Source organism: Ciconia boyciana, chromosome 2 (assembly GCF_034638445.1).
Source record: "Ciconia boyciana chromosome 2, ASM3463844v1, whole genome shotgun sequence".
NCBI classification, from domain to species: domain Eukaryota; kingdom Metazoa; phylum Chordata; class Aves; order Ciconiiformes; family Ciconiidae; genus Ciconia; species Ciconia boyciana.
In genome coordinates this window covers 98,219,111-98,232,709 of record NC_132935.1, presented here as the reverse complement: position 1 = coordinate 98,232,709, position 13,599 = coordinate 98,219,111, and the positions used below count along the sequence as shown (strand labels likewise).

Sequence of the window (13,599 nt, the reverse complement as noted above, 5' to 3'; positions counted from 1 at the left end):
AGCAGTAGCTAGTGGCAAATGTAAATTCCCTAATAACTTCTCTTTTAAAATAGGCAAATAAGGCTGTTGGTTAAGTTGAAAAAGGTATCACTTACCACAGCAAAAGGATGATTTTTACTGTCTGTTTTGATAAACAGAATTGTTTGTGATTGCCTGATTAACTTGGAGAGATGTATATATAGAGCTCTGAAGATATAAAGGACCAAGAGTGTTAATTATAAAATTAAAACCTTTTTAAGAGGAACTAAGGTCTGTTCCTTCAAAAATCTACATGCATATATTCAGCTGCAAAATAAGAGACCGAGATATTCCATTTTTCAGCCTAGAAACACATACTTGGTACTCCAGCAAGAACAAAAGGAATAGAGAGTGATGTTCAGCGTCATGGATTTATTCTACCATTACTTTTATCTAAAAGTGTGGGACATCCTGTAGATAATAAACAACTCAGATGCAGTTAACAACAGATAGTATTGTATCTTCAGCCTATACAAACAAACGGAAACCAAAATAAGTCTTATTTTTAACTACTCTAGTCTACTTTATACAGACACCATACTATGGAACTGAAACAGTCCTCTGAAAATGTAATTGGTATCAATAAAGCAAATTATAAATATTCAGAAACTCCATAAGTTTCTTCAAAATAGTGAGTTTAATTTCTAGTAAGAGTTTGAGATTTTTTTCCCATGCTTCAGTTTCCAAGACTTTCTTCTACAGTCACATGGGGTTTTTAATAATCCTTTTTATTACTGGAATCCAAGATTCTCTCTGAATGACATGACTTAGTGAGCCACAGTTCTGAAGAAACCCTACACATGGACAGATTGACCAAAAAAAAGAGGAGACCTGGTGAAACTGCAATTAAGTCCTGCAATACTTGGCATGTGATAATCTATAGGCATTGTTCGCAACAAGACTGGGATTGGTTAGCAGCAGAATTTGGAAGAGAGCAACAACAGCTTTCTCTCTTCATTAAATGCTCTAATTACCACCTCAGGCTTCTTTTGCCTAGTGCCTTGGGTCAGTCCAAGTAGCCAGGTGTAGCTCTCACCAAACAGAGCCTCTAGATCCCATCTCTTGTGACAGCTAAGGTAGTTATCTGATTGATTGATTCTTTCCTGCACACTAGCTCCTGTGGCTACTTACATGGGTGCTCAGGAAAAGCAATATGAATTAAGTAGTTCAAGGAGGATCACCAATGCCACATTAAACACTTGTGTGGACTTTTTAATTCAGAACTGAATTGGCCTTAATGAATTAAGATAAAATGAATGAGTTTATGAACTGAATAAACATCCACCCAAGGGTTTATGGCAATATAACTAATCTGTTTCATATTTACAGTTTAAATAATTCAAGTTACAATGTATAAACAAGCCCTAGTATAAACAAGACTTAGACCAAGATTTCTAAGAAACTGTTCTTCATCAAGCTATCTTTGATTCCCACTTCATAATCTGATTTTTCCTATTAAACCTCTGTACACAGGGCAATTCAGTTTCTCTTTCTAGCAACTATTTCTTATTCCTTGACATATTAGCCCCAGCAGCCCTGGAAAGAGTTCATGAAGCTAATGGTTTTCTCTGGGTGACTGCCATGCATGTTTCAGATCCCTGTGGACCTGGGATTCTCATCCCTGCTGCCAATACCCTATACATCTAGCTGTATGTGCCTTTTTAATGCAGTTCACAGACACGGAAATAAAGGGCAGCTACTGTGATTAAAAAATCACATCAGATTAGAGTCATTGGGCTGCATGTTCACATTACTGTACCAACCCATTTCCCAATCACAACATGGGTCAGATGTCAGTTGGGTCACTGATGTGGTAGGGCTCAATCGAGGTACCGCCAGGCTGGCCTTGGGGATTCCTGCTTCATTTCCTCCCTGTGGGAAACACTAAGTGAGAGCAAAATGGTATTCTAGGAATAAAACTTCCTCAACAGAGCTTCTGAGTGAGGGAATCTAACAAATTTCACTTACAGAAACTACTCAGCAGCAGTCTCTGAAAGGCATGGGAGGTTTTCCTCTCTGTTGTTCTGGGAGCGAGAGGACCATGCTCAACTCTGACCAAAGCGTGGGGGAACCAGTGGAGTCACCAAGCAGACTTCCCCAGCTGAAGCACCCGGCCTCTGCGGTGCCACTGATGGACTCCTCTGAGTCTCAAGACATGCACCTGTACAACACAGATTACTGACCGATGACAAATTTGCATGGCAATATTCAATGGCTGTTGCTTTGATAGAGTAACAAAAATGACCTGGGGCATGAGTTGCTTAAAAGGAGGATCCTGCGACCAGCCAGCATCCTGCCAGAAAGGACCTGCAGCTTTTTTGGGTCACTGGGATAACCTGGCACTACAGCTGACCACTATCGCTCAGTCTTTGTTCTCGTCACAGACCAGATGCCTCATGGCTCCATGTCACTGTGAAATGTTGCTTTTTTCCCCCACATCTTTAAAAAGGGCAGTAAAAACCTGAAGAACGATAGCCAACAGTCTGAGAAATACTAATTAATTTCCATGCTTCAAACGCAATCTAAAAATAAAAAGCAGCTTCAATGCATTTTGTTGTTAAATGAAAGCATTCTAAAATAATCTGTAAGGACCCAGTCTGATTAAGACTGTACATTCATGAGTCACGGCAACAGCAGCTGAGGATATACAATTTTTTACACAAGAATGAACTTCTTCCAAACACACTCATTCTCTCTCCACCCAACCAGATATTTTATTATTGCTGATTTGTTGGTAAAACACTTCTTAAAACATCTCCAATGAATATCATTCTCTAATCCATATACCATGCAGAAGCTTATGCTATTAACAGCATCTATTTTTCAATCCTCAAAATTTGCTGTAAATTCTCTCATGGATTAATTGTATTATTATATTATTTTAACAGGAATGCATTGTTGTAGAATTATGTCGCAGTATTACAGTCTGGGCGGCCTCATATAATCTTCACAGCAGCTGGAAATGTAATTAGCATAAAACCCAAACAGCCTCATTAAACATCCCTTTCCTGTAAGAAGGGACACATTTAAGGGCCTCATCTCACATATTCCATTAGAGCTGGCATGGGGCTAGAATGATCCCAAAACACATTTTTCAGTCCAGCTAAGCAAAGTTCACTTCTTAAACCCTGGAAATGTTCAGCAGCAGATCTCAGGAAGACACAACAATGCTGCTCTGTAGTGGAATACACGCTCCCAGGGGAGTGATTATACCCCCCCATTTTTGAACCAGGAGCTTCCATTTGGCAGTTCAAGTATAAAAATAGACAACTGCTTTAACTGCTTTCTGTGTAGAAATTAGATGTGCCACTTCCCAACACATATGAATTCTTTTAATCTGCTTAAAATGACAAATCTAAAACCACTGTTAATTTATAACTCCAGCAATAAAGAAGCAAACATTACCCACTGCTTTCCCTTGCTATGAAGTGCCTTCTGCCACCATAAGCTTTGGGCTGTTTATCTAACTGCATGGTTGCAAATGACCACTGGGTTTAAAAATCTCTGTGGATCTTCGGTTCCACAGCAGTAAGTAGATACACAGGCTAGTTTCGCTCCCTCTATAGAAAGGCAAAAGGTTAAATTTTTTAAAAGTTGCCTATAGTTTTGCATTAGTTCTGGTGCAACTTCTGGCCAGTTTCTCAAAAGACATTAAGAAAATGTTAGTGCATGCAAAGAGAAGCTATGGACAACCTGCATTTAGACCTAGAATATAATTTTTTTTCACTTCCAAAATTAAGAATACATCAAGTGTGCAATTTTGGATCAATGCAAAAAACCCCCCTGAAAATGGATTTTAGTTTTTTATTCAGTCCTTGAGCTCAAGCAGTGTAATATTTCAGCAGACTTAAAATACAAATGTTTTCCTGTCTGTCAGGTCATTATATATTTGGAATTCAAATTTTTAGCTATACTTGTTAATATCTAATTCAAATTTGAAATGGAAACATATATTTGAATAAAAACTCTTCTAAAATCAACATAGAATACACCGAAATATAATGTGCTTATTTTCTGGAATTTCCTTCAGATAAAAATATTTGCTTAGTCAATGTGCATTCATGAATAGCCCAAGTTCCTGCAAAAAGGTGCTTTTCTTCAGAGAATGACAATTTGCACCTCTCTCAAAAAAACCCACAAAACAGGGAACAAAGAAGCACTGAGTAACTCTGAAAAGTGTTTGTATTGCTGGGTTTTTACAGAATTGGAGATCCTTTTTGGAAGACTGGACTAAGTTTTACATCACTGCCATTTCCTTCTCTTCTCCCACAATCTTGGGAACGATCAGTGATTTTCATCACAGCATTAATGCTCTATGAGCTGCCCCAGCACAGCAAAAATACCTGGCTGGGACCAGTGTTGGTATCGCCTGCTCACTGTCTCACACATTGAAAGGGCTACTGGAGGTTTTACACAGCCTCACTGATGGACTTCATCAAGAATAAGAACAGGACTTTGGGGTATTTCATTCTTCAGGGTAACTTCAGACCCGGCCACACTGAAGGGGAGACTCCACTCTCTTTCTCAACGCCGACTCAGAATTACATTTCCAAGTCATCAGAATAAGAGGGTGAAGGAAGAAAAACCATAATTACGTCAGTACTCCATACCTAAACCTAGAGATAGTCTGATCTGAAAGAATAAGAGCAATTGTAACTGAAATATTAATACCTTTCACATGGGATCACAGCAGTTATTAAATAAAATTCAGGAGAACAGAATGGGACCATAAAGTACATTTAAACACAGTTGTTAGCCAACGATCCAAACAAAACCACTGCTTTCAAAGTACAGGCTGAAAACAGGACCTTCACGAATAGATTTCAATAACCTGGTAGGCACTTGGAAAAACCACCCAAAATCTCTCCCCCTTAGATCACCTCCCCAAAAGTACAGGCAGAGGCGAGAGCAGAGGCAGGTCTGCAGGTTGCGCTTCTCCTTCGCTTCCCCAGGCAAAGGTCTCCCCCAAATAGCACGACTAGTTTAACAGCCCAAGGGTTTTACATGAGAAAACACGAGAGGCAATCACTGGCAAAGCAGAAGGGAGTAGGAAGGTTTAAGAGCAGCACTGGCAACACTACTGAATTTCTACCAATTGGAATATTCTGGAAAGCAAAGTTCAAAGTATTTACCTACTGTAGTTAGAAATAATTGGCAGTAGCAATAAAATGATCGGGGGTTGGTTTATGAATAGCAGTTCCTCTAATTGCACAGATTTACCACATTTTGTTTTCTTCTTGTTATTCATCAGAAAGACTGAAAGTCCTTGCCTGTAAGTGTTGCCAAATTTAAAGAATCCCTCTGCTGACTGGGAGACTTAACTTATATAAACACATTGACATATGAACTTTTATAGAGCACTTTTTAAAAAACTCTGGTTGGAAAAACCAAAGCACCGAGGCTTAGCAAGTGAAAAAAATAGCATTTGAGCATAAAATGAATGGCTGTTTTAATGCAGACTCTGGGAGCGGGGCCGCTAAAGGCTGCATGAGTGGATTTAGGTTTGGCACGCTTAATTTTCTTTGAACAGTTTGAGCGTGAATCAAAGTAAATGGAAGAGCATGCATGCCCTCCCTAAAAAGCAAACTGGAAAAATCCAGATGCTCCATTTTGTGGCACTGTCTACACTATTGGGCTTTAATCTTTAGATCCTTAGCGCAGACTTCAGATATTCCAGCTTAACAGAGTAACTGCTAGCAAGAGAAGATTGTCATCTCTGTACAGACAACTATTAAGAGAGTCCTAAGGTCCTTGGGCAGCAGATCAACCCACGAACCTGCCCTGAAAGTCCTAGTCCCCCAACTCAATCTTCTCCAACCCAACTGATGATGCCCAGCTCACACTGATTTGCCTCTTGGCTCTTCTAATATCCAGGTCTACTTTGTTCAGCCCCAGTCTTTATTCCTACAAACTCCCCAGCCCTACACCTTGAGACAGGTTCCTGAACACCAACCTCTACAATTTTACACTAAGCAAATGAAGCTTTAAATGAAGTAGGAGTGGGACTTCCCTCTTCTCAGGAGGGTACCCCAAGCACAAGGCTAGGAAGCCACTGTCACATCTTTCTTTGGCCACAGAACAGCACACAGCTTGCTAGCTCAACCATGGCTTTTGGGGATGGGAGCTGTGGCACCAGAGGACTCATCCATCCTCACTGCCCTGTGGAAGAAGTTGTAAGTATTTCTAGGAGGGGGATCTGATACACGAATGAAGGGAGGTTTCAAAGTACCTAGAAGGAGTGGAAAGCCTCAGTTTAACAGATTTCCTTTTCTTTCTTTAGTATGACTGACTGTCTCAGACAACCCTCTGCTTATCAATAGAGCTGCTGTGGAGCTTTCTTCTGACACTGAACTTTCTGTGCTCATTGTACAGGGTGCCTATGTACCTAACCCAAACATTGATGAATCCCTTGTCTCTCCTACTTACAACTGAGTTTTCTCCACACCCCTTAATTTCTCACCATCTCCTGCTTTCCTCTTTTCAGTCCAACCAGTTTCCTCCAAGTACAAGTTATATGCTTCCTCCTCCCCTCTGCCTAAGCACTGCAACTCAGGGAGCAAGGATGGGGGAAGATGGACACACCAATTCTTTAAAATGAAGGTCACCAGAAATGTGAAACAGCAAAACAAGACACTCTGCCCCTATTCAGACTCCTGCAAGCAGCTGAAATACTTTTTTTCTGAAAGGTTGCAAGCAGTTGGCTTTTGATAAATACAGTAATAAAAAACTTCAATAATATTTCAAGTAAGCCTAGAACCTATTTTCCCTCAGGCTTCTTCATTTCAGAAGCACCTCCTCCTCCAAAACATTGCCAGGAAATGACATTTCACCAGCACGTGGACGGCACTGCAATAAAACAAGAGCACACCCAGGAACTGTTTTCAAATTCACATCAAGGCGAGCAGAACAAGATCAAGGTATTAAAAACAATGACAAAGGTCTGGCTGAGGAGACAGTCAGCCTTCTCTTTTGCTGTCTGCTTTGCTGATTCCCAGAGAGCCCAGTGTGGCTTTAAAAACCTTGTGCAGCCTGCTGAGCCATCCCAGCTGCATCCAGCCAAAGAAATGTGCTTGGGAAAGAAAATTAACTGTTTCTTCCTGGCTTCTTCTGCCATAAGTGAGACTGCTCCTTATCAGTTAAAAGAAACTGTCCCATCAACTGATACAATCTCAGCATTTAGAAGTTTGCCTGTGCTCCCAAAGCTAGAGTTGTCAGCTTTATCATACTGTTCATTGCCGTGAGGGGCCCTCAGCCCTCCATGGTAATAAAAGTTTCCACGCTTTCTGTGCAAGATGAAATTTTAGGCGAGTTAAAAAAAAAATACACCAGACTTCAGACTATAGCATGAATAACATTGTGGCTGAGTTTAATTTCTTCGTCTCACTCCCCATATACATAACTTCACTGTCAGGAGCGTTTATATGGTACTGTGGGAGTTTCAGTGTCCATCAAATAACTTTCATTAGGACCTGCTGTGGTAAAATGATTTGCAATCCCGACACTGAAAAATGCACTGTGCTGGGAGAAGCTTCACTTCTGTCCAGGAGGAGGATTACTGTGAGAATTAACTTGTTTCTCGCCCCTCTGTGGTACACTGGTGTCCTGCACCCACTATAATGTCCCTTCCCATTTGCTCTGAGAGTGAGCCTGTCCACAGATGGAGCCCATCTGTCACTCACAGTGCATGTCCTGAACAACCTCCTTAATACTCCACCTTCCAGTAGAAGAGGTCGCTCAAATCAAACCCCAGACACGGGCTCATCTGGTGCTTACCATCTCCAACGACAAACCACCCCATAGCGTCATCTTTTCTACCTGTTCTGGGCTCTCTACAAATACCTAATGATTATGGTCACGGACAGACCAACTGCAAGGAAAAGGCATTAGGCGTCTGCATCAAAAATCATGAGTTTCACCTTCATGACTAAGTCAGCACCAAGGAAATGTCAGACTTTGAACCTTTCTGCATAGTCGCTACAGGGATATCAGAACCAACGTAACCTATAAACATATAAAGTATATGAAACACATGCGTCGTTTTAACCTTCTGCTTGTCAGTCACAATACAACAATGAAGACGGAGGATGGGGGACTTTTTATGCTCAAACATCACGATATGAGTATTGATGTGCTGAAAGGAACCATATGTAATAAGCATAACGTTAAGGTCCTCCCTCAGTCAAGTTACGGATTTTCTATCTCATCCTATGCAATTGTCAGGTGTCAGAAAATAACTTTTCCTACTACCTAAAAGGGTTTTTTGCCTACTGACCACTGAACTAAAGCATTCATCTCTGAATAAATAACCAGAGCTTTTAGTCTGATAAAGATATGGATACAAAATATTAGCACTTGGAAATCTCAAGACAAAGGCAACCTTTCAACCTTAAATATCAGCCTGACTCTCTCTTTCTTCCAGTCCTCTCCCAGAAAAAAACTCACGTTAATTTCAAAGGAAGTTTCAACAGATAAGGTCATGTGTTTTGACCCTTACCACTTTCAACATTTAAAATAATTGAATCTATTGTTGCAGCAAATAAGAGCCTAATAAAATACTTGTATTAGTATTTATTTTTTTATAATTACTGATGTTCTATGCAGGTGGGAGAGCTTGGTTGCATGCCTGTAGGACACTAACGGGAAATATTTTTTTTTCAAAGTGTCACATTTATCAGTGCACCAGAAGAAAATAAGCCTGTATTAGGAAGTTTCATGCTGGCTCTCATTATGCCATCCCATAAGCTTGTCCTTTGATTTATTATAAAAATTAAATATATTTTCTCAGTGAGATCAGAGGTATTAGATGAGAGGTCATGGAAATGCTGGTAGAAAAATGCTAGTTTTCCAGTGCAAAATATTTTGTATTACACATACTGGGTTCAACCAATGCTGCTGAATTGCCAGGGAGTCTGGTAGGATCCTGGTGGATTCCCATTCCCCAGAGTCAGGGATGATGGAAACTGTGGGGTCCCCCGCTCTGGTAGAGCCCAGAAGTAAATCTCTCCTAGTGCTTCCTACAGGGTGCTCAGCAAATGTGACATCCTTGTCAATTTTGCTGCAGTTAGCAGCAAGGGAGCTGACAGCAATACCAATTTTGCAGAGCAGCTGCAGGATACTGTTAGCTTACTAGAAATGAAAATTAAAAAAAAAAAAAAAAAGAGGTTTTGGATTCAGCTGAGATCAAACCCAGTACTGCAATCAACAAACATTCCCCACAACCTGGAGACCCAGCTTTTAAATTAGTTCTTCAGACTCCGAAGGATGTTGCTCTTACCAGGGGAGGAGATCTGCTGGCATGCCTGGTAAAAGCTTCCTTCTCCTCTGAGAAAATGAAATACATGTTTTTACTCTGGTTTTAATCACTGTGTACTTTCCAAATGTTTTGGTAAATGGGGCAAATCTACATAACACTTCTTCTAATGCCCAGAGCAGACTATGCAGGCGTATTCAAGCCAGGTTCAAACTAATCAGTCTAACCACAGCAGAATGCAGCTCAGCCCCAGCTCCCGGAGCTGGATAAACCATACAAATAAATACTAGGCAGGCTTTTGCAACCCATGGTACATCCTGAACTGCTGTGGTTATCCTCATAGTTGTACCCAACTAACCCAGCATGCTGGAACTAGCTTCAAAGTAGTTGTCACCACAGTGTCCACGTATCCCTAAGAGGTATATGGTTTTCATGGAAATCCTGCTACACTGCACTATGGTTATGACTGATACAGAACATGAAAGGCAAGTCTTTTGCTTTGCAGAAACATGCCATTTTTGGTGACAATAGCTTCTCAGCTGTCAAGTAAAAAAAATGTGATCATCACTCAGAGTAATACAGCCATCTACTCCAGTTCATTAGTCTCTGCCTGACGAATCAGAGAGCAGCTTAAACAGCACGCAGTAAAGAGCACCTTCAGGTATGAACCCTGAAAACTCCTAATCTGTATTTAACCTCATGCAAGAATTCGCATTTAGCTAAATGAGACTTCTCGTGCAATTATGGGCCATTTTCAAGAGTACAGGCTTCGGGGTGCCGGAAGGTACAGTCAAGTCCTGCCTGAAAGCTTCTACTGTGCAATAAACAGGTCAGAGAGCAACTGATCTGTAACTCAAGCCTCTTCTGGCAATTAAGGGAGGAAGATCCTCACTGCTTTCTTTCTAGTTCTAGTGAGAACAATAAGAAATCAGAAGAAAATTCATGTTTTCTCGCAGACAATCCAGGCTCAAGACTTGCAAAACCACATGTAGTAATTATTACTCATCATGGAATAACAAAGAAAAGAAACCTTCTAAATAGATGACAAAGCTTGAAAACAAACACGCCAGGTACAAACTTCCACCACATGCATCAGTGCCTGGATCTGGGATTCTTGCTCAGACCAGTTTACAATGCAAAAACACATTTTTGCAGTTTTCCATACTTATTTTTTAATTAAAGAGTCTTAAACCAGGAGTGTTAAAAGCGATGGCAGAAGGAGTGGTGTGGCAGAAAGAGAGATTTGTTTTTCTCAGAAAAATAGTGACACATCTTTCCTGCCCAATGGAACAAATAATTTACGGTTATGCAAGTTACTCACCACAATGTCAACTCCTTTGTCATGTATTTTTCTCGCTCCTCTATTAGCACTTACAGGAGTTTGAACGTGGATAATCCTCCACTAGTGTTGTCTTTTCATACTGCCATTTCCTTTACCCATAATCTGCTAAATCAATGTAACAAGATTTCTTCTGGGTTACCCTCTAGTTCTAGTAGCAGAACCTGAATATACAGCTTTGGCAAGCTGCTGCTTTAATTGTAGTGTACCCAACGTGTTTTGGGTTTTTTTAAAGAAAAAGCTGGTAACAAAGTTAAAGATCTCTTAGAATCTGAGAAATGTCTCCAAGCCAAGCTTCAAAAACCTTAAAAACATGTACAAATTGGGGCTGCACTACAAATTTTTAGCCTTGTTGAGCAAACAGTTCCAGATTAACAAACCGACCTGACCGCAACTATTACCTGCTGAAGTGTGCTTAAATTTTTCACTCTTCTTCTTCCTCCATTTCCACGGCTTAAAAAGCCTTCCGAGAGTAGCAAATTTGCTTCTTCTTCTGATTGGAGGCGTGTGAGTCCCAGGTACTAGAGAATCTGAACGCATTGCAGCCAGTCTTTCCACTTCCTCAGCTGTAGTTTCAGCAAGAAAAGGAGAAAAAAAAAAGGGGGGGGATGTGAAATAAATGCTTTAATAAATTATCAGAGAACCACACAGGTGGTCAAAATTTTCCACGGTTACAGAGAACAGTAAAAAAGGGAAAAAACTGTAGTCTTTATGATTTTAACATTATTTTCTTTCCTTTCAGTGGAATCCATAGTCTACTGTAAAGACCAGTATTAACAATCAGATTCAGCAGGAATATGGATTATTACAATAGCAAAGTTATAATCTTTAACAAATTGTTCTGCATTGCTCTAGACAGCTGGCAGTACATCCGCCAGCCGTCCCTGGGGAAGCGTGACAGAGACTGGAAAAGAGAAAGCTCCAAAAAAATTACGCAATATTGCTTAAAAGAAATATTGCAAGTCTTTTTTTGCAATGGAAAGAGACATTTCCATGAACTAATATTTATCAGGAGCAAGGACCCTGATAAATAATGACCCTCTGGTATCATTACTATGTCCATTAAAACTGCCTGGGTTACAAAAGGGGCTGCATTAGGAATTTCCTAGTGACAGAAAGAGTGCTAAAAATTCAGAAGGTTCCTTCCAGTCCCACTTTTCTGCCCACTCATTCCCCTCCAATTGTTATACTTTTAACACAGGGACTTGGAGAATTTTAACAGAGTCCACACTTAGGGCTGAATTCCCTAGGCGGGTGGTTACAGGTTTTCACTGAGCTTCTGTTGTTAAAAAATTGAGCTTTCTGCAACCTTTACACTGTAATACATCATGATAGTCTCAATACTTCAAAAAAAAAAAATCTGATGAATTTAAATTACCCTTCCTCCCCGATGACAGCAAGAGAAATCTGGGAGTGGTCACTTGGTGCAGTTACATTGCATGGTCCCCCCCTCACATTTGCAGGGAAAATATGATAGTTTTGAGAAATAATGTCCCTGTGATTAGGGGCACAGAGAGAGGTAAGCCAGGACCACAAAGGAAAACACCGACAGGGTGAAGGTACCAGCAGCCCAGGAGAGAGGGTCTCTCCATGCCACAGCTGCCAGGGCTGCAATAAGCTCTCCCAGCCCTGGGCTGAAGCACGCACTCTCCGGGAAAAAAGCATCTGTGCAATTCAGTCAGCATACAGGAGGGGGTTTTGTAGGTTTTTTTTTTAAGTTGTTGGTGTTGTTTGTTCTTTTTTTACAGGATATCATTTCCCAGGCTTGTGTTGTAATGCGACACTGCCAGTGAAACTGATTCGAGTGGTTTGCACACACAGAGTCTGGATTCATAAAGAAAGGACACAGATTGTCACCTCTCCTGCTCTGAAGACAGCAGCCCAGTGTTTCTGTTTCACCTGTACTATATTAAGTATTAACCCCAGCCACGAGCAGAGGCTCGGGAACCTCAGCAAGAACATCAGTCTGAAGGGTTGAGCACACCTACTCCACATTGACAGAATCACAAGAGATTTTGGCTGCCAAATTCTTATGTGCCTCATATGGAGGAAATGGAAATATTTCCGAGGCTTTAAGTGTGCCAAATTTAGGTGGGTTTTCATGGGAATAGCCAGAGACGCATCTCTAGCACAAAGGAAGTACCATTATCAGAATTCCAAACTGAAATACTATTTGAGCCCTATTAAAGGGCTCAAATACTATTAAAGGTTGGTTATACTATTAAATGTTGGTTGTTTTGGTCTTGCTCTTTTGTTTGTTTTTAACATTGGCCACACAATCCTTTTTCCTGTAAAATATCACTGCCAGATACAGCTGCCTGTAACTTTCTGGAGGGGAAAAAAGCTAGCCAGCAAGATACAGAGAGCCCAGCTACTTCAGTGGAAATGGTTAAAAACAACTATTCTTTGGGGTAATGGAAAGAAAGACAGACATTTCTGAGAGCATCATCTTTCCATTTAAAGCAGAGGAAAAAAAGGTAGTCCTGTCAAAGCATTTCATTCTGTTCTCTTTGTGTCTGACTGCCTAGAGAAGTACCTTCTTATAGAGAATCCATTACAAGGCTCTGTCCTGTACAGGGGCTGGGACATGCTGCATCAAGGCTGGAAATTTCCTGGTTATGCTGAACAAACCGTGAGGATAAAAGGAAGAGGAAATCAGAAATTTCCTTACACTTTCTGATTTCACTGGAACCTGCTGGGCTTTGAAGACCAGCACAGGGTACAGACCACCTCACTCTATATGCAGATCCAAAGGGACCATGCCTTTTCCCCCTCCTCCATTTTTAAGATGCCTCTAGTTAAAGCATGTAAGATGACACTGTTGTGATATTTTAGAGATGCTGCTAAAAGTAATGGGCTGGTATGGTCTTTGCTGCCTTACTTGGGGGGTACAAGGTGTAGAAGCGGCCCATTGAGCAAACTTGGAATGACACACTACTGCTGCTGAATTAGGCTTCCTGCTGCATAAACTCACAGCTGAAACATCATGAAA

The 13,599-nt window shown here is 40.8% G+C and overlaps 1 protein-coding gene across 2 annotated transcripts in view; it reads right to left on the bottom strand.

Moving 5' to 3' along the window:
• Positions 1-13,599, bottom strand: part of PHACTR1 (phosphatase and actin regulator 1) — a 318,657-nt gene that overhangs the window by 120,139 nt on the left and 184,919 nt on the right. For both annotated transcript variants that reach the window (XM_072851388.1, XM_072851389.1), the window contains exon 4: positions 11,009-11,173. In XM_072851388.1, the coding sequence (XP_072707489.1) occupies positions 11,009-11,173 (165 nt within the window). The remainder of the gene's footprint in view (positions 1-11,008; positions 11,174-13,599) is intronic.